Source organism: Sylvia atricapilla, chromosome 15 (assembly GCF_009819655.1).
Source record: "Sylvia atricapilla isolate bSylAtr1 chromosome 15, bSylAtr1.pri, whole genome shotgun sequence".
Taxonomy (NCBI): Eukaryota; Metazoa; Chordata; class Aves; order Passeriformes; family Sylviidae; genus Sylvia; species Sylvia atricapilla.
In genome coordinates this window covers 3,868,851-3,890,286 of record NC_089154.1, presented here as the reverse complement: position 1 = coordinate 3,890,286, position 21,436 = coordinate 3,868,851, and the positions used below count along the sequence as shown (strand labels likewise).

The 21,436-nt window shown below is 45.3% G+C and overlaps 1 protein-coding gene across 3 annotated transcripts in view; it reads left to right on the top strand.

Moving 5' to 3' along the window:
• TTYH3 (tweety family member 3) overlaps positions 1 to 21,436 on the top strand; it is a 69,597-nt gene that overhangs the window by 18,319 nt on the left and 29,842 nt on the right. For all 3 annotated transcript variants that reach the window (XM_066329749.1, XM_066329748.1, XM_066329747.1), the window contains exon 2: positions 18,670 to 18,839. In XM_066329749.1, coding sequence (XP_066185846.1) covers positions 18,670 to 18,839 — 170 coding nt within the window. The remainder of the gene's footprint in view (positions 1 to 18,669; positions 18,840 to 21,436) is intronic.

Below are 21,436 nucleotides of genomic sequence, written 5' to 3'. Positions count from 1 at the left end.
GGCTGCCTGAAGTGTCACCACTTCCTCTTCTGCATCTCTGAGGAGCAGAAGGATTTGGTGCTGTCCAAGTCTGCAGAGCACAGGCTGGGGCTCGGAGAGGTCACTCTTCTGGGGACTGCGAAAATATTTCCTCCCTTGTGCTGTGTTTGCAAAGACTGGGTTTTTCCAGTAATGCAGATAAACGGCGTGTTCTTAAGTCCTGTGTGGTTTGAGTGTTTTGTTGTTGCTGGTGGTTTTTTGTTTAGATTCTTTTTGCAACGTGCAGGTGCTTAGATATACTTGAAGAGCCCAGGAGAACACGTAGTATTGTCACTTTCCTTACAAGTCAGAGGAGAGTTTTGAAGTTGTTTTTAAAACCCCCAAACAATCAAACCCAAACATCTTTATGTTGTAGAAATCCATGCAAACAAATTGACTTAAGGTTTGTCTGTGTGTACACTGAAACTCCAGGAAATCCTGTAGTTATATGGAGCCCAAACTTCGCTGCAAGGTTTGCACTTGTGATCTGAACCTTTGAAAAATGGGTCTGTTTCTCTGCAGAGTTGCAAATCTTTTTTTTTTTTTTTTTTTTTTTAAACATTGTGGGGAGGGAGAGTGTGACCAGCGCTTTCTGGCATTGGCTGTAACTGTGTGCTTAAAGTCTCCTTTACTTTTTGATGACATTAAAGACCTTTTTTGGTGCTGATTTCCCATGGACTGGCACTGCTGTATCAATGCTGCAGTGCCAGGACCTGTGCGTGGGGGTGAAACTGCATCCAGCACCCATTTGGGAAAAATACATTTATATTGCTTGCTGAACAAGATAAAGAAATGGGTAGTACTGTATTCTAACCTACTGAGCTTGATTTAAAATTAGATTTGGGCTGTGAACATGGATGTTTGTCCCTGATAGGCACCTACAGGCAGGACCTCAGCAGAGAAATAGTGCAAAACTGTGATTTCAACACTGAGTCTTTGTTTGTGTAAATGACACCTAAATCTGAGATCCTGCCTGGGGAATTCTAACACTGATGTGACTCTTCCATCCCTAATAAAACTTGCAGCTTTAGACCTTTTAATCACACCTGTGTGAGGTGGAAGTTTGTGGTTCCTGAGGCTGTGGTCCAGGAGGGTGGCTGGAACATTTTGCACTTTGGGGCTGCTCATTGATTAAATAAATGAACTGGCCAGGCTGGGAAGAGGTTTCCACACCAGCTCAGAGGTGGTCTGGTTCCAGTTATAGTGTAACTAGGCCTGGTATGCACAGGAGCAGGGGCCAGGGTGTTTGAGCAGCTGCCCAGTGAACCAGACTGAACATCTGATCCAGGCATGAAGCACTGGATATTCACGGCAGATTAATTGTTATAACCCTGGGCTGGCAGAAACCTGGCACAGAAACAAAGTTCCCTGTGCCTTCATAGTGCTTCAGCACTGAGAGTTGGGTGGAAAAGTGTGGGACATGGCAGGCTTTGTGCTGAATCTCCCTCTTGGAATATTTTGGAGTGCTCAGTCAAGAAGCAGAAATCGGGAGCCAAATAAAAGGTTGCTGGCTGACTTCTGTCTTCATGTGACCCCATAGGTTTTCCTAAACCATAGCTTTTTTTAAACCATCATGGAAAAAACCACACTTCTGCTTTTGGCTTATAGATGAGCTGTTTCCTGCCCTTTATGGCTTCTTTCTGATTTGGAGTTGGAAACAATGCTGAGAGCAAATAGAACAACCCACTGGGCTGCTGGTGAAAGGGTCTGTAATAGCATTTTATTTCTGGTTAATTTGTGACCTGCAGAATTGTAGCTGAGCAGGGGATATTCCTCTTAAAGTGCTAACATCAACCTATCCTTTTTAGAGCTCACTCTCTCCATCACTTTAACAGTCTTGAGCAGTTCTTGTTGCCACGTGAGCAGGTGATCAATTTTTCCCTTCTATAGCAGTAGATGACCTGTGCTGTGATGCTCTCCTTGGTGGTGGATGTACATCTGCTCCTTACCTGTGTGCTCTGTGAGATGGGATGTGGCAGGGTCTGGGGTGAGGGTGGAATGCCACTCCACAGCTGGGCAAGCAGTGGCACAGATCTCTTCAGCAGAGCTCAGGAGCTCAGCTGGTGTCTGTAACGTAGCTCCAGTCCCCAGCTTCCCTGCAAACTCCCCTCTTGCCAGTCCATCTGCATTTTGAAGACCTCTTCAGAGCTGTACCTCTTTGGAAGAGTGATGAGGCTGAAAGGGAGATACAGGGCTGTGCAGCTCAGTTCAGGCCCATCCATTTGTCAGGGAAATGGTTTTCCAGTGCTGCATTCAGATAGAAAGTGCCAAGCCTGATAAATATCCTGGAGCTTCCTTACTTCTTCATTTTCCCTGGAGCTTAGTTTCTAGAGAGACATATTGTTATGTAAAATATTGGAGATAGTCACCAGGGACCAACCTGGACTGGAGACAGGGCAGAAATATTTTAATTTTGAAGATGGCTGGATAAATAGTTAAATGAATAAACACTTTCTTTTATTTTATAGACACTTTACTTAAAAAAAGAGAAAGGAAGGGAACCAGGATTGATACATTGAAGTGTCTGGGAGGGAACATCCTTTCAGACGTTTGGTGTGTTGGAGATAAAGGCAGCCTCCCTTTAATCAGTGGCTTTTTTTCCAAGTGCTTTTTTTAATGCAGTGCAGCCAGTGAGTCTGGGTTTCTGAGTTTCTTATTTCTGGGCACTGGCTGAAATAGCTCTTCCTGCTGGAATCAAAATCGGAAATGACCAGAGCTCCACATGCTGAACAGGAGGAAGAAGGGGAGTGGCTTTCTGGCTGGAAATTTGGTCGTTCTGTTTATCTGTTCAGTAGCTGAGAAATAATTACTTTTCAAGTGCTCAGAACTTGGCTGGTGGGGCCATTCATTGTCTTGTTCTCCATGGAAGTATGATGTTGGGAAAAAGTGGTGTCCTCCTCTTAGGATATTAGTTATAATGAAGTTTGTGACAAATATTGCTATGAAAACTTTTTTTTGAGGGGAAAAGGAAAAGAGTGTCTCCAGAGGGCAGACTGAAGTGATCAGCATGTCTTAAATGTGAATGATGATGTCTTCCTTAATGCTTTGCCCTGGCAGTCTGGGTGCTTTTACATTTGCTGTGGAATGGTCAGTATCTCCAGACTAGCAGCAGTTCTCAGGGATGGTGATGTTTTCCAGAGGGACAAACTTGAAGAACAATTATTATAATTGAAGTTTTGTGAATAGCTGTTGTTTCCTGTACCTGAGAGAGACATTTTTGTGCCTGGAGAACTCACTGAGGATTTCAGCAAAAAAGACCGAAGACTAAACCTAGCTTGTCTCAAGATCAAATGCTCCACTAGAGTGAGTATTAAAAATAGTTTGGGGAGCTAAAATGATCTTTGGTGCCTACAGCAATGAACTACATGAAATAATCCTGCTCAAGTCCTGGGACATCAGAGGCTTACTTTGAGCTGACCTCCTGTTAAAGGACTTGAAATGACAGCCCTTGCAATTCAGCTTGTCCAACTTGATTAGATTTTATCTGGAGCTTGATTGAATTTGTGAACAAGATTATGAAAAGCAACACGACTGTCAATGAGGTGAACAGGCTTTGAGGGGAAATTCTCTGGTATCCCAGAGGGTAGTGCTTTTAAGTTCAGTTATGAATATTAGAACTCCTTGATTAAGTTAGTTGCAGGTTTTAATGAGGAATTCAGGCTGCTGTGCATCAGTTTAACACAAAGCTTGTGTGGTGTTTGTTTCCACCTTCCGCATCCTGAAAGGGAAGGGTCTTCTCCCCATCTTAGCTGGTCTTGGAGACCCTGGGATCTCATTATTTTAGGGAAAAGCTTTGATCATCAAGGAGAGCAGTAGAAATCGCTGAAATTGTTTTTTAGTGTGGAGCTGTGTTCACTGTGCTCTGCTGCTCCATCAGGTGAGATGGGAGATGATGACCTCTGTTCACCTAAACAACACATCTTGGTATTTGTGTAGGGGATATCAAAGTCAGCTTCACTTGAGGACATAGGGATTTACAGCCTTTTTTTGTAAGAGGAGAAGAAAATAGAGGAAAACCTGGATATCTCACCTCTGTGGAGAGGGTAAATGACAGGTTTTGGAAGCTGCTGTGCTACCTACTGCTTGCTTTTCCTGGGAAAAGGAAGCAGTTCTAGAATGAGTGGCATTGTCTCCTGCTCAGAGACACCACAGTGGTGTGGTGAGGGAGTGCTTGAGCCCAGGGAGAGCCACACTTCCCATCACAGCCTCAATTGTCACAACTTTTCACAGTGGCTTTCTTGTTTTTCTTCTGTTGCTAAAAGTTCAGCTGTGATGTTGGAGAAGAGACAGAAAAAAGTCTGACACCTTCATTTGTAGCGGCAGCTGTTAATGAGGAAAGCAGTGCTTTGTCAAAACTGGGGAGATCTCACTTATTAAAACCATGCTTTTTACCTCTTCTTTTCCTTGTTGAAGTAAAAGTAAGTTGATTCAGAAATAACAGTAATTTATAAGCTTGAGAACTCTGCCCATATAAATGATTACAGACCTTTTTGGCTACTGCCAAGTAATAAAGAAATCTAATATTTAGCTGTCTGCTTGTCAAATGTCTTTACAAGTCGTTTTGCTCAAAGCAGCCAACAGGGGTGTGACAGATTTTCAAAGGAATTTGTACCCTTAGTCCCTAAAAACTTTGAAATTGTTTTAGTACTTAGTAGGGTGGCAGGATCTACTCCTCCCTGATAAGAAAGAGTATGAAGGTGCTGTATTTCTTGGAGCTTTTCCCTGTTTGAGACAACCATAGCAGCAATGGGTGTGTGTATGTTTGCGTGCAAGAAATCTGTGGGTTTTGTCTTTAAGATATTAAATATACCCTTTGTTCTATCCCCAGCAGAGCTGGCAGCGTGGATTGCTCCAGGGCCTCCTGTTTCAGTGCAGGGTTGGGTCGTCAGGAGCTGAGTTTATCTATTTGACTTCACGCTGGTGCTTCTCATCTGCCTTGGTGCTGTTTGATCAGCTGAGGGGCAGGCAATTCAGGGCAGGCAGTGACACAAAACACAGTTGTTTCTGCAGTGGCTTGGCTCTTGGTTTATAAATAGTTGGGAAGCAGGTAGGTGTTGCTGGCTGCATAAACAGTTGCTGTAGGTACAGTTGTGTAATGGCAAAAAGGGAGAGGTGCTGCTGCTTTCCCCTCCCCAGAGCACTGTGTGACTTCACTGGCTGAGGAGAGGCAGCTGATCAATACTGACTGCCCAGAGGATGAGCACAGGCTGGGAAATAGGGCAGAGGAGTCACTCTTCTTAGCTCTAAGTGCTCCTGGAATATAGTGACTTGGGGTTTGGATGGAGAGAATTTGAGACATTTCTTTCGCTGGAGCCTGCAAATCATGGCATTTGAGTTCTGTGTCTTAGATTAATTTTTGCTCGGGTCTCCTGGGGATTTGGTTTAGGTTGTAGTGTGAGAGCGAAGCTGAAGCAAGCTCTCCTGTTGTGAGCTGTGGTGCTCAGGCACTAGAAGTAGCTTTGCTCCTCCACATCCCTAGTGGGCTTCTGGACCTGCTCTGTGACTCTGGTGAGCCCAGCAGCTGGATCAGCTGCTTTCCCAGATGATGCCAGTTTCTGTATTCTCTCCTGCTTGTTCTTTGAGGATTGTGATCTTCTATTGTAAGCTTTGGTGTGGATTGGAGCCCTTTCATAGGGAAGCCGAGGCTGGGTGTCTTTCTCTGTAGAGACCGCTTCCTCCCTCACTTTCTGGAATTAATGGAGTGAAACACCTACAGAAGCAGCCCTTTGTGCTGTGTGCTGCTGCCTTTGAGGAGTATTAATCCCTTTTGGGTGTCAGCACTTCTCTGAGCTGTGTCAGGCACAAGCACAGCTGCACATCTCACCCCTTCCCCTCCACCCCTCCTTATTTCTGCTTTCCCGCTTCTCAAGGAAAACGCGAGCTGTGGATGGAGATAGAGGCTGTGATTATCCAAGATGCTTGTTGTGGTAGCCTGGTGTGGCTGCTCGTTTGTTGGAGCAAGGTGCTGTGTCCCTGGCTGGGGTCAGTTTGGGGTCAGGGCTGGGCAGGGTGAGCAGCAGGGCTGGGCTCTGCTGTGGCTGGCGTTCTCCCACCTCCCGGGCTGGATGCTGAGCAGCTCTGGAAGGCAGCAGCCAGTGGGGGGGTGCTGGAGCATCCGTGCAGTTGGGCTGGCCAAATGACTCCCAAGGTGCCTTCTTTTCAGCCTGTGACTTCTCTACTGCTGCTTTCTCCCTTTCCTCTCCTCTCCCCTCTGCTGTCTCATGGTATTTTGAGGAATAACATGCACGCTGTTGACTGTCAGACTGATGGCACTCGGTGTTTTTCACAGAGCCTGGTGTGGGGGAGATCTGTCACCTCAGGGTGCTTGGTGACCCTGTCAGGTCACCCAGGGCTGGGTCCTGCAGCTGGAGGCAAACCCGAGCTCTGAAGGGCTTTGCCCAGCCCTGTAAGCCAGCTGAGAGTAGCCCCAAAGCGGGAGAGGCACAAGGGTGGACTCTTCCCAGCTGTGTGCCAGCAGAAATGCTGTGGAGCTGCCCCATGGCTCGGGGGCTGCAGGGCTGGAGCACGAGCAGGGGAAGGCACTGAGATGGTCAGAACCTCATCTGTGAGGGGACACTTGGGACCCTTCAGCCTGGAGAGGAGAAGGAGAAATGACAGATCCGTGAGCAGCCTTTGCATAAGTGAAGGAGGGACTTGGAGAAGATGGTTCCAGGCTCTTCTCAGAGGTGCCCAGCAAAAGGACAAGAGGCAACAGCCTCAAGCTGAACTGGGAAATGAAACATGGATGCAGTCACTTATGAGCATTTTTCTTTATACTGCTGGAGCCGAGGCTGAGGGAGGCTTTGGGAACTCGAGCATCAGAGACACTCAGAACTTGCCCAGGCAGGACTCTGAACAACCCCATCTATTAAATTAGCCCTACTTTAAGCAGCAGGTTGCACTGCAGTGACCTCCAGAGGTCTTTTCCAGCCTATTGTTTTCTCCTATTGTATGGAATGTGTGGAATTGAGGTTTGTCTCTGAAATCTCAGTAACATGTTGTCACAGCAGCAGTGACACGTTGACATAGTGGAGTGAATGCTGTAAAGCTGGAGCCTTAAATGGGGACATTTAACATTTATGGCAATTAACCTTTCAGGACTCTGTGGTGCCTATTTTTGAGTTACTGGGAAAGGAGATGAAATAACCATGAATGCTGCTTTCCCCCTTCTCCATGGGGTGCTGAGTTAAGGCTGAATGGTGCTTTGTTTTCCCAGGTACCCCCTCCTGCCCTGTTAGTGTGATCTCTATTTTAAAAGTATGCTTCACGTTCATGTATTGTCCACACAGTCCTTTCAGAGGAGTCAAGGCTAACATTAAAGACACAGTCATTCTTATTTTCTCTTTAATAAGGTCCAGTGGTGTGCAAGTGGGTTACAATACAATTGTAATGAAAAGCTAATCACCAGCCTTCTCCACCCTCTGGGATCCCAGGAGGTTACTGGAACAGCACACTGCCCCAGTTTCTCCTCCTCATGCGTGTGATGGTTGCATTTTACAGTTTTGTTTGGTATTTTAAGCGTGACTCTTGATAAGCTAGTTTGATAGCTGGCTGCTATGTCTAGGACCAGCATTTGACAGATGACTTCAGAGGGGGAAAGCAACTTAAGTAGCTTAATAGGATTTAGCTCTGTCTACACTGTCCTGCCAGAGCACGTTATAAACCACTTTAGTGGGATTCCTTCTTTAAATATAGCCATGACATAAGTGCAGGCAGAACCTCTAAGAGAACTCTGGGAACTTTCCTGAAAAATCAATCTCTGTGGTTCAGAAGAATTGCTGAATGAATGGGTATCAGTGCAGGAACTCGAGGAATCCCACCAGCACTGATCTCATGAGCAGGATAAAAGGATCTCTGAGGGCAGGCTGTGTGTGTGTATTAAATTACCTATAAAATGCATTGATTTCTAGTGGATATGATGTGTATGTCATGGGAAAGCCAAGCAACTAATGAAAAATCCTGTTAGAACACAGAGGGGCAAGCACCTCCTCCTTTAATTGATGTAACCTCTGTTACAGCCAAACAGCCCCGTGTCCTACGTATTCCCAAATTTGGTGTAAAGGAAGCTGAAAATGAGGTGTATTTGTCTCTAAACAGTTGCTATAAACCAAGTACTTAAATTTTTTTTAGGCCAGTGGCCCATGACAGCTTTCAGCTTTGCAGGCAAACCCTAAGAGAGTTAAACAGCTTTGAAACAGTTGAAAGGAGACAGATTCCCCTCTTCCCCCAGCCCCATGGGGAAATGAAGGAACTGCAGGAAGAGCTGCTCAGAACCAGAGCCTGCGAATATCTGTTGGGGCATCAGATTTGCCTTGTAACTGCAAGGATTTTAATCTACAAGTGTTCATTCAGGAGGTGAATTTAGGAAGCCTGTGCTGCCCGTTGATGAGGATGATGCTGGGGAGCAGAAGCACAGGGGTGAGGCAGTGACCTGTCAGCACAGTGCTGCTCTGCAGGGACAGCTTCACCCCGAGAGGAGCATCTGCAGCCCTGCACTGCTGGTGGGGAGAGCTGCAAAGAAAAAAACTCCCCAGATTGCATTTCCCTTCAGGGCAGCAGCCTGAGGAGGCCCTAATCCCTTCTCACATTTGGCCAGGAGCCTGCAGGAGGCCTTTCTCAGCTCCCCTTGCTCAGGCTGAGGAGAAGTGGTTAATGACGCTCCCAGTGTTGTCAGTGGTGCAGAAACATGGGCTCCAGCTGTGACTGTGGTGGGTCTTGGCTAGCTTGGATAGCTTTTTTTTTTTTTTTTTATCTGCTTCCTCTGTTAGTCCCTCTATGGTATTTTTTTTTCATGGGTTTGAAGGTTCTCAATAGTGAATATTAGTAGTCTTTGTCCTTGAGGGTTTGTTTGGTTTTTTTTTGAGAGCTTTTTTTTTCTTCTTTAAAGAAAGAAAAAGAAAAAAGGCAACTCAACCCCAAAATAAAACTAAAGAAGAGTTGATATTGAGATGTTTCCTGCACATGAAGGAACCTCTTTTGTGGGAAGGAAAGGTACAATTTTAAGTTGAAAGGAAGAGATTTCCTCCCTTTCTTTCTCTTTTTTTAAAATTAATTATTTTCTTTTTTGAACTCTGGCTGTAGTAGTCTCAACAGAGGCGGTTTGGAGTGAATTACTGGTGAGAAGCGTGGCACCTGTTTGTCTCTTGCAGTTCAGTGGCACATTCGCATTGTTGGTACAAGGAGCTCAGTGCAGGTCCGCAGTCAATAGGTGGGTCAGAGGTCTCTGTTCTCCCTCCCAAACTTACAGAAGCTGTCCCCATGGGATACTGCCCCTTCCAGCCCCTCACAGCCTCTCCACACGACCGGCACACTGCACTGAAGCTGACTTCAAATACAAATTATTTTAAGGGAGATGTCATGTGGGCTGCTGGCCGTAGCGCAGTGGGCAGTGACACTGTGCAGATGTAGGGCAGTGTGCCTTTGATTTTTGTTCTTTGTCCTGTCCCAGGGGTCAGTCCTGGGGGCAGCCAGACCTCTGTGTTTTGCTAATGTAACCAGGAGTGCTGTTTCTCTCACCCTGTAGTAGGATTACAGTGTGTTCTGAGCTGCACTAAGTTTTTGCTTGTAAACAGCTTTTTGACCTGCTTCACTCGTGTAGACAAATGCCAGTGAAGCTGGACAGGGTAAATGTTATGGAAACTCAGTGCTCGGTTTTCCTGTTGGTTATTTTCATGTTGTTCCAAAACTTCTCATTCATTTTCCTGAGGATTCACTTCAGGTTGCAAACTGAGCACAAACTGGATGTGGATCTGCCTGTCAAAGACACCTGAGTACACTAAAATGACCCATTGCCATCACTGATACAGAAATGCAGAAGCCCGATTATTGCTGCTTACCTTCCTGTCTATTCAGTGCTAATAAAAGCAGTTTATGAAGCCATTTGCAGTGCATTTGTAATCTTGGCTAGAAAGTACCTCTTTTCCTTCTAATTATTTTTTTTTTTAACTCAGGTGCCTTCAAATGCCGAAGTGTGTGCTAGAGCTTCTCACTTAGACACTTTCCTAATAGCTGCAGTTTAGAAAAAGACCTCTTCATTGTGCTAATGATACGGAACGAGTTGTATACATTAAAAAAAGGCAACATTAAGTTGCCTCCCAAGTCTAACATTAGTAACAATTTGATGCTGAGAGTTTCCATTCCAATTTGGATTCTCTCTCTGTTATTCTGTATAACTTTTGTGGTTCAGTGCAGCAAATGTAATGCTCGTTTATAGCGTGCAGCTGTAGATGCTCAGTGCCAAAACTCTCAAGACATAAATGGGATTAAAATGGTGCCTGAAGACAAACCAGCAAGTTCAAAATAATGCAAAATAATGGCAGAAGGGAGCAGAACCACGTGATGTACAGGGTCATGCTCATGGAAACTGCCATTCCTGCTGATGGGATGGGCTAACCCTGTTGATGGATTGGGGAAAGTTTCCACATCTGGCACAAGTGTTTGTTTTCTGTTCCACTTTGGGGTGGCTCTGCTCATTTTCCTGCTCTTTCCTCTCCCTCCCCAGTGCCTTGTTTATCCTCTCCCCGATAGAAATGTCAAAATATTGATGGCTGGTGTGTGCAGCTTGCAGTGACCTCCCTGCCAGGACATCAGAGCCGGGGATTGGGCTTGGTGTCTCCAAGCTCTGTAGTGGCTGATCAGTCCAGATTTGGTTGTCTGGTTTAAGAAGAGATGATTAAGAAGATCAAGAAGTTGCTGTGAGCCTAAATACTGCATTTAATCTGAACTGGTGCCATGTCTCCTGGAAAGGACAGGGTTTGGCAGAGGAATGGGAGACTTGCAGATGATGCACTTAATTGCCTTTACTGAAGGCCCAATCTTTGTGGAGACTGCTTAAAATTCTTATGGGCAGGATGAACACTTGGGTTTGAAACCCAAATCTAGTAAGGAACAGCAATAGCTGAAGAGCAGCTAACGTGGAGTACAGCACAGAATCTGTACAGCTGGGGTCTTGGAAGGAAATCCTTGAGGCTGCTGTCTGTGCCAGAGAATGAATGGCCATCATAGATTAAAACAAAAAAAAAAGCAGTGTCCCAGCACTTGGCTTGATAGAGTGTAAGGACAGGCACTTAGGAAAGATCATGTTTTTGCCCTCTAAATGAAGTGTATTGTCTCTGAGAGTGCACATTGAAGGAGGGGGAAGGGAAAAAAGGATGGAAATTGGATTAAATCACTGGGCTTCAGGCCTAAGCATTTCCTGCTATATATATATTTTTTTTTAACACTCCAGTCCTGCCTCCCTCACGTGCTGAGCTCTGCAATGTGCCCAGGTCCCTGCCTACAGGCAGTGCCACGTCTTTCCTTCAGGGAGCTCCAGGCCAGCAGGAGCATGGCTGAGCTCCTGCTGGAGGGCTGGGGATGGGGAATTGCCTTGGCGTGGGAATTTATACAGCACTTGAGCACGAGCCAGGTAATACAGGCAGTGCTTGCTTAGCCCTGGGTTGTAGGAGCATTAAATTCATACTTCCTTTGTAGCACGGGGTTTCTTTCCATCATCCAGTTTGCTGGAAAATTACCTTGTGAGGAGCCTGTGTTTTAAGGCATTAATGGATGATACAGTTTTCTAAGCAAGGAAATCGAGTGGCTTCTAAAAGCTCGAGCAGAGGAGCCGCTGTTGGGTGGGAATGTGAGACATAATCTGCTGTGGGAAAGGAATGTCTGCTGGAATTGTGTGGCTCTGCCATGGGGCGAGCTGGGCAAGCTGAGGATGGATGTGAGTGGTGCAGGATACTTGCCAAATTCCTCCAGCTACCCTTTTGGTGCCCTTACCTCAATATCCAAAATAATTATCTGGTTCTTGCCTTTTAACACAATTAACTAATAGCTGTAACTTTGTCCAGCTGGGAGCACTAGGAAGAAATAACCTTCTGAAGCTGAAGGCCTGTTCCCATGAGGATTCCTTGCACGTCTGGCTGGTCTGGGATTTGGGGCAAAGACTGCATGAACACTGATGTATCCGTGGTGGTGGGGTGTTTTTTAGAGTCCTGCAAGGGAATTTGCAGAATTCCCAGAAAGGAAATCCGCCTTTTCAGTGAGAATGCTCATTTGACAAACTGCCAGTTCTGAGCTAAGCCTCATTTAATAAAGATTTAGTCTGTGGGGACCTGTCAGTGGAAACTGAGTTTGGTGAGAGTCTCATTCTTTTCATCACTGTAGTGCACAGAGGCTTTCAGCCAGCACTATGGAGAAACTAGGGATAAGAGCATCCAATTTAGAGGACCCCCTTACCTCTGGGAATGTTTCCTTGCTGTGTAAGATGGAGATTGCTGAGTTGGTAACAACTAAGGGAATAAATGGATTGTTATTTGACTTCAACCCAATAGGACTCCAGTGTTCACTGCTGATTAGCACAGCTTAGATCTGCATTCATGGGCAGCAAAAAAATATCCAACCCAATTGTTAAGCAAATCCTTTCTCCTCTGTGCTTTCCATCTCTGTTTGGTGTGTGATATGAGCTGCTCTGATGAATTCCAGCACCTGCCCCTGTGCAACATGTGGAAACTGAGGTGTGCAGGCACACCTGAGCCATGTATTCTTCAACCACAGCTCTCAAAACCCTAGCAGAGGTTATTTTGAGTTGGTTGCTGCAATAAGCCAAGGATCAGCAAGTTGTGTCTTTTTGGCCTCCACACAGCTGGCTTCTGTGAGTTGGGCCAAATATAAAGGCAGAGCTGAAAGTCTTTAATTATGAAATAAGGGGTCACAATGTTAGTGTAGAGGAAATGATGATGAATCTTTAATCAACTTAGCCTTGTTCTTAGTTGTTGCTTACACTTGAGAAATTAATCTGAATTAACAGGAGGAATAAATTCAAAACAGATTAGTTAAACCACTTTAAATGCACTAAAGTGAATTAAACTACACTGAATTAAGGCCATTCTAGTTAAACTACATTAAAACCCTGTGTGAACACTCATTTGTAATTAAAGTGGCTTTAGTTCACAGCTCTAATACCAATTAACTATATAATGGCCGTGCCTGTGTAGAGAGCTTTGCAGTGTTGGGGAAACTGGTCTGCTCATTTAACCACCTTGGTAAATGGAATTGAGCAATGGAGTCATACTAACACGTGTTTCAGCTGCAGATCTGTTTTTATTCTAATGTGTCTGCTTGTATTTGTCTTAAGGTGTTAAAAAAACCCAACAGAACAAAATAAGCATGACACAATCCTTGGCATTTCCTGCTTTCCAAAAAGGAAAGCCAACAGCCAAAAAAAGCTAAAGGCAAAGTGTCGGCCTATATTGCTTGCTCCAGTGTGGACTTGCCCTAAATACATCTGTGATCTCCTGCACTCCCTTAGCAGTGTCCTTTCTCCAGGAGATGTCTGTGGAAGGGGATGAGATGGTGGAACCTGTTCTCTGTTTCCGTGGTGCTCTTCCCTGCTGCAGGGGGATCCCTCATGGAAGAGGATTCATCTCAGTACCGTGGGAAAAGCCTCTTCCACAGCACACTTCCTGCCCAGCTTTGCTCCCTGCCAGTGCTGAGCACAGGACTTGGCCTGGGGAGGGCTGTCCCCTGTGAGAGACAGGGATGCTTCAGTGCTGACCTCAGCAGTGCTTTCCACATCCTCACCTCACACTGGCCAGTCCGTGACTGGCTGTGTTCCCCACCCTCCTGCAGGGGCTGTGGGATGAGTGACATCCTGAGACACTCAAGTATCTCCACAAACACCTCGTACAGCATTTTTTCAGTGCTGAAAATCGAGTCTCTGAACCCACAGCGTGTTCAGAACGAGTTGGTGAGGAGGTCACAATGTTCCTCGTGTTGCCAGCATAAAAAAAAAAAAAAAGAGTATCAGCTAGCTTGGTAGAACATAGCTGCTTATCTGTGAGTACATAAGCTTTTTAGAGAAATGTCCTGAAGTCTGGAAGGAAAAAAAAAGCAGTGTAGGAAGTAGTGTAGGCATGACACTACCCCACAGCAGTTTCTTTTCTTGCTAAGATGACTTCCGTCCTCCATGGAATAAATAGAGATGAGTGCTCCTTTGGCAGCAGCCCAGGTTGCTTCATTTATTCTTCTGGGTGAACGTTTTTCTCTTCCCACACTCCTTTAACCTCTTCTCTCTGTTTTATTATCACTATCTCGAGTTGCTGCATGGAAATACAGAAAGAATACTAGCTGCAGATTCAATGGAAAGCTTGCTTTTGGCAAAAGCTCACTTTAAGGTAAACCATTCTCAATCTGGCAATGATTAAGACAGCTGTGCTCTTGATGTGCTCAAAAACTGCAGCTTTTTTGTTCTGAGGGCTGAAATTACAAAGTTTTAAGATGAAATACCTTTAAAATCTTTGATGGGAAACTAAAAATGAAACTGCAGTGCTTCTCAGGAAACCACCTGAAGGCTTCAGCTTTGCTCTCAAGTTTCTTAAGAAGGTCTGGTAGACTTTCCAACTAGTAGTAAAATAGCAATCATCTATTCCATGTGAAGAGCTGCTCACTATTCTGCTGTTACTGCAGTTAAGGTTGAAAGAATGTGGTAATTGGAAGTTGGATAAATTGAGATTGGTAAAATTTGTACCTGATAAACACCTGAATTGTTTTGTTGAGCCCTTGTGTATTCAGAATTAACTTCTTAAACCTATTCTGCTGCCGGGACATTTTGTGCCAAATAATCTTCATGGCAGAATGGACATGGTGGTGTGAAGAAGAGTCACTAAGCCCACACTTTCCTGTAAAGTCAGGTGATGAGCAGACAACATTTAATGCAGTGGTAAACCTTGACATTTAACATGAATGCAGCCCAGAGTCTCCCCCCTGCACTGTGGTGCCTTGTGGATTTATTTAGGCTTTTGCCCTTTCTAAGGGAATAAATACATCTTGTATATCCCTTTTCTTGTGTTCTTACGTAGATCTCTTTTCTTTGTGATTTCATCTGTTGGATGGGATGAAATAAACCCTCCTTAAGTGCAGTTTCAGCAGCTAAAATTAACCTTCCAGGACCACAGTCCGTAGATATATTCAGATAACTAACAGTGGGGATCACCCTTTGGAGTCTGCAAGCTGAAAGTGGCTGTTTCATATGGGGATTTTTCATCCAGGAGCCGTGGCTGTATCTTGTTTTATTTGATCCTCAGTGACATAAGGCACTGAGGGGCTTGGAGAGCAGGGCTCTAGCAAACTGAAGGCTGATCTGGATATAAGTCCTTAGGAATGATATCAAGCCCATGCCACGTGGAAGAGCTGACCAGCCCCTGGGTAGAATCGTGGGGGAGGTTTTTGCTGTGGTCTGAGTTTCCCCTTGCTCTACATCAGACTCTAGATGTTTTCTGCCCCTTTTTTTGGCTTCATACTCCCGTGGAGGTGGTAAGTACCACAAACCCTGGCAGCCACACTGGAGCTGGGAAAGCTGCTAACATTGCACCATCCCTGCACCACAGCGAGTGCTTTCAGGTTCCCTGGTGCCTCTCCGAGCCAGCAGTGCTCTGTGTGCAGCTTTTATTTTGAAAGTGCTTCCTGCCACTGCAGCTTCCTCCCCTGCCAGTCTGGCTGATACCACTTGGATTTACTCTCATTTTCAGGGACTGCTCTGTCTCCACTTCTGCCATTAGTGTCAGTGCAGTGGTAAAATGCTGTTCCTCCAAGTTGTCTCCATTTTCCTGTAAGGGCAGTTCATGCATCATTTGCTATAAAGGTTCTGATAGCTCAGCAAATGTTCGAAGACAAATTGATGCTCTTTTGTGGCAAAAGGCCCAGTGCATAATTTTACATTTACTTGGGATAATGTGGCCTTGGATAACCGAGTCCCAGATTTGCTGTTGCAGGATGGAGTGTCTAAGGGTTTATCCAGCCTCAACCCCCCCTTTTTAAATACTGTCGTTTAATCCTGACAAGCAGGCAGAGGAATATCTCTGGTTGTGACCAGGCTTTCACTGCCAGCCAGTCCCTGGGTCCTAAACTGACTCATCAGTCAGAAAGATTAATAACTGCTCTGCTGGATGATTTCACTTGCCATGGCACATTTCCATTAATGGAAAACAAATATTCTCTGGAAAATGAAATGCAGATTGTGGTGTAGTGGCCAGCCAAGTCCTTTTGGCCAGATGCAAATTTAAAGCATGTATTAAGTGTCCTTTCAAAGGGAGGACTTCAGGTTCCTTGCTGGTTGGCAGTCTAATATCCATTTTTCTTTTTCCTTTTTTTCTTTTTTCTTTTTTTTTTTTTTTTAATAATTCCTTTCAATGGGGGCGGTTCCCCTACATCTGGAGCTGCAGTGTGGATTTTTTTGCTGATAAAAGAGTTGCTGGGAGGATGTTTTCAGCTGAGTTTGTCTTTCCAGCAGCAATGCCTTTCAGGATGTGCAGAAGGAGGGTTGAGGGTGTGAAGAAAGAAGCGCAGGCGAGCAGGGCAGGAAAGCTTTGCCTTACAGCAGCCTGACATGTTTAAAAAATAAAGGATATCCCCGAGGAGCTTTTGGTATGCCAAATGTGTTAGTTAAATTAGCAGGGAGGGCTCAGTCATGGCAAGGCTTCAGAAGTGGGGGAACGAGGGGCTCCAAGCACAGCTCCCCTCTCGGAGGCCCCTTTCTGCTCCGGAGCTCCAGCAGTGCTCACACCATCTGGAGAAAGCATGGGAAAGGGGGACTGGGCTTTTTCCCTTCCACCCCCACTCCTCGCTGGTAGAGATCCCAGAGCTCACTCTGCACCGCAGAGGGGCTGAGTTTCTGCTCTTTGGTTTTGGGAAAGCAGCACCTGTGAGCTCCCCCCAGTCCCAGGGTGCTCAATGGGCCTGGGGAGAGGGTTTCTAAAGGCTGGGAAAGCCAAGAGCAAGGGGCTACGTGGAGAATCTGTGGTGCAGCACTTGGGTTTCACTGGTGTGCACTTCCTGATGTGTGGCTGACGTTTCTTGGCTGGGAAGGACCTGGTGTGGTTGGTTTGCCAGGATAATCACTCTGCAGGGAGTACCTATGGAGCAGAGCAGGGGGCAAAGAAAAGCCTACAAAGAGCAAGTTCCTACCAGACCCTGTTAGAAACAGTCACCGGTCGTGGAAGTTCTTTACTTTAATCTCAGCACTCTTTGTTGTGCTCCTTTTGATCAGAAGGAAGTTATTGTTTCAATCAGGAGGAAGCATATAAATGTTCTTTAAGGAATTTCTGCATGGGGAGGAAAAGAGATACAGGTTTGAAAACCCAAGCCTTTGTTCTAGGTTAGCTGATACAGATCTATGTCTGCATTCCCAATATTGGGGCAGCAGCAAGTGGACTGGACTCTTTCCAGTTATTTAAATGATTTCTAGTAAATTGGCATTTGTCACCACAAGGATTTATCAAAAAACCCTTGTGGATTAAATTGTATCCTTTTGCTTGATTCATGCAGGTGGGAAAATGTGGCTAGATATAGTGTCGGAGTGGATTTATTTTTTAAAATTTTATTTTATTTAGCAAAATTGGTTTGCGTTTTTGGATTTTAGGCAGGATTTTTTGAATAAAAATAAATTGGAAAGGAGTTAAGCACTTACAACTTCCCTTTCCTCCCAGGAACAGGACTAGAAATAGGTATAATTCACACTAACCCTACTTGTGACTGCTTCAAGTGTGTCTGTAGCATCCACTTTTGTTGTACCTATATATGTGGATGGTGTATGGAGGGGTTTAGGATTTATTCTGGGTCTACCTTGAACAGAAGCATTGCACAGAGATTTTTTTTTTTTTTTTAATGCATGTATAATAAATTCCACCCCCTTTCAAACCCACTCATGCTCTTGGATTTCTAATGAATAAGCCTGCATATTTATTCATGAAGATTAAAAAACTGTACAGATAGAGGCAGCTGGCTGAACGATTTTTTTTATTATTATTATTTTTGTTCTCTAAATCTGCTGACCTGTGATCAGTAGGAAAGAGGAAACCCTCAGATTAACTTAGGCTGTTTGTAGACTGGGACAGACAAAATGGCTCAGCTATTTACTGCTGAGGTACAGAATGTGGTTTGGTCGAGTGGGATGGAGAGAGGGGGAGTGAATGAGACAAAAAAAATCACCTCTTTATATTCTAAAAATGTGCCAAACACACCAAGTGACTTGTTTTCAAGGTAAGCCTTGCAGAGCCCTCAAACTTCCCTCACCAGCCTCCCCTGCCGTGGCCAGATGTGGCACCCATCTGTAATGGTTTCACATTTGCTAGATTTAGTCTGAGTGTTTCTCTTTTTCCCCTCTGTGAGATAGGGTCAGGAGAAAAGCAAAGCAGGCCCAGACTTGTCGCTGTAGGACACGAAAGACTCCAAATTTTTCAGAAGGCAAAGAGCATAGAATAAGAAGGCTTTATTGTCTAAATTCTTACTACCTTTTATAAGGTGTTCCAATACAGACTTAACATGAATAGGAACAACACCTCTCTAATCCCATTGGTTAAACCAGAGAAACAGCAAAACACCACCCTAGAGAAAGATTGGTTTGAGAGAGGATAGTTGTTTACCAAGATTGTTTTGAGAAAAAGCTTTCTTGAGAAATTTTTTCTTTGGGGAAAAAGTTAGCAGCTGCTAGCAGGTTAAAACCTCTCAGGTCCACGCAAACTTAAAGGTATAAAGACAGATTTCTTAACACACACTAAAAGAAGAAAACGAGAACCAAATCAACAGGTCCTTACAGGGTTCCAGGGAACTGTTCCTCCTCTAACTAAAAACTTGTGTTGAGCTGTGACACCGCCTCTGTTCCTGCAGGCCCTGCTGCTGTTGGGTGGCATTGCTCTCTCCTGCCTGGCCCTGGACCTGCTCTTCCTGCTGTTCTACTCCTTCTGGCTGTGCTGCCGGCACCGCAAGAGCGAGGAGCACCTCAATGCTGACTGCTGCTGCACGGCCTGGTGCGTCATCATCGCCACCCTCGTCTGCAGGTACGCCCAAATGGGTCTGAACAGCTTAGCCCACACCCTGCCCCAGCCAAAACGGCTTTAGTTGTCCTTATCAGAGCCCTCAGCAATTCATCAAGGGGTCTGTGGAAGGGGTGAGATGGTGGAACCTGTTCTCTGTTTCCATGGTGCTCTTCCCTGTTGCAGAGTGTTGTGGTTCGAAAACAAACCGAGGCTCCAAGTCAGAAATACAATTTAATGAGAAGAAAAGGGAAAAAAGTGTAAAATAAATGCACTAATACAAAAAGACCACTGACAGAGTCAGAATCCAACCTGATCAGGGTGATGGAAGCAGTCCAGACCTGGTGGTCTTCCTGAAACAGTGATCCCATAGAAAGGTCTGTTAGCTCAGGTCCTCTGGGAATCCAGTGGGTGAAGGCTGCTTGTACCGTCCCAAATCCCAGTTTATATCCAGGTGAGAACGCTTGGCTCCTCCCCCTGGACTCCTTGATGGCCCATTAAAGAGAGATAACTCCTCCAGGAGTTATCTGTGAGTCATGCACAAGGCATTGATGGGCCATTAACTGAAGATGGTGATAGACTACATCCTGAACTACAAGCCAGGACACAGAGGGATCCCTCGTGGAAGAGGATTCATCTCAGTACCGTGGGAAAAGCCTCTTCCACAGCACACTTCCTGCCCAGCTTTGCTCCCTGCCAGTGCTGAGCACAGGACTTGGCCTGGGGAGGGCTGTCCCCTGTGAGAGACAGGGATGCTTCAGTGCTGACCTCAGCAGTGCTTTCCACATCCTCCCCACACCTTACACTGGGTAATCCATGGTTGGCTGTGTTCCCCACCTTCTGTGTCTGTTCATAAACAGTACTAAAATAAGAAAAGAGAGGCTGAGAAACAGGGTACCAGGATTGCTGGAACTATCTAAAGGAGGTCAGTGAAGCACTGGACTGTAACCAAACTGTTTCCTGGCTCGATGAGAATTTCAATATAAGCTTACATAGATAGAAGTTTGAAACAGAGTTGAGTTTTAGGCCTTGAAATATTTGGAGCATAGAAAGTTTCTGAGCTGTGAAAAAATAGAGAACAAGCAACTATTGTGTGCTGTAAGGTGTAGGTGTAGTGTTTATTGATTGGCTTGTAAACTTGCAGCATCAGCCTATTGGGTAAAAAACTTTTAAAAGACCTTGTAACAAAAAGAACTTTGACTTCTGTTGTTATGGCATGAGTTTTACCATCTTTTATGTCTCCAGCTCCACTGAAACTGATAGTGAAATAAAAAACTCATAAAACCCCATAATCCCATTATTAGTGATTAGATCCAACACAGATCCTCCACCTCAAATGCTCTGCCTCTCCTTCGTGCATATTGGCAATAACCCCACTTTCCATTTCATGTATGTATGTTTTTAAATGTCTGTAATGTGTCTCCTTCCTTTCCTACTGCTTGTGAAGCTGCCTGGTGGTTTGAGCAATGTGAAAAGGAATAGTTAATGCCCTGCTCTTTGATACTTTTCAAGTGATAAATCAAGGAGCCTCCGTCCTTGGGAGCTTATCACTTAAACAGCATGGATACAGCTGAAATATTTATCAGGTCTAAATGTAGATTTCTCAGAGCCTGGTGTCCAGAAAGAATCACTATGTGTGGGAGAGTAGATTAGGAAGAAAGAGTCACAGATGATTCTTTTAGGTTTGGGAGGATTGGTGTTCAACTGGAGGGAATGTTCAGATTTTGTAGCCTGCTGCATTTTGTTATCTGCAGTAAAGTGCCTTCTCCAAGGGCTGATGGTAATGGTGCCAGGGTCAGCAGTGTTTCCTGTTATGACTGAGCAAGAGAAGCTTTCAGAGGTGAGGTGGATTGCTGAAAACCAAGGAAAAAAATCAGTAATTAGCAGAGAATGGGTGGCAGGAGAATTTAAAAGGAGATAATTGCCTAGAAAGTGAATGATGTGGCATCTGAAAGCAAGGACATGCAGATATGGAAGGAAGGAGCCTCTGATCTTGTTTTGACTTGGGCAGAATGAGTCCTCTGGATGTGTGCCCTGTATCAAGCACTTTCCAGTTTCTGTTTCTTTCCATTTCCAAGCATCATCTCTTCTTGCCCAAGACTCCAGGTGCTCTCAGCTGCCCCTGTGTGGGTCTGGCAGGTCTGGGAGCAGCCCCCTAGTCAGAGAGGAGGGAGCAATGAGATGGTTGCATTGTGCAGTGCCTTGTGGTAGAGTTTTTGCATTAGCCTGCTGATATGATAGATGGTGTGTGATGTCTCTGGAGGGGAATATGATAGGTGGTGGGTGTGCTGTGTGATCCCTCTGGAGGTGAGGCGTTCCCTGAAGGCCAGGCTCAGCTGCTTGGGAGCCACCCTGTGCTGCTGATGCATTTGTGTGTTTGCTCTTTCGAGGCACTCACTTAGGAGAACAGCAGAGCCTTGGAGTGTTGGAACAAACAGTGCAGAGCAGACATTCTGTGGTGAGTTTAGCAGCTGGGGGTGGATTTGCCTGTAGAAGCAGGGGCTGAGGAGGAGACCTTGTGCACCAGTATTGCTGTGTTTGCAAGGAGCTCTTCCCTGCTTTGCTGAGTGCAAATGGGTGCCTGGGGTGGAAAGGCAAACCACAGAACAACTTGTAGAGAA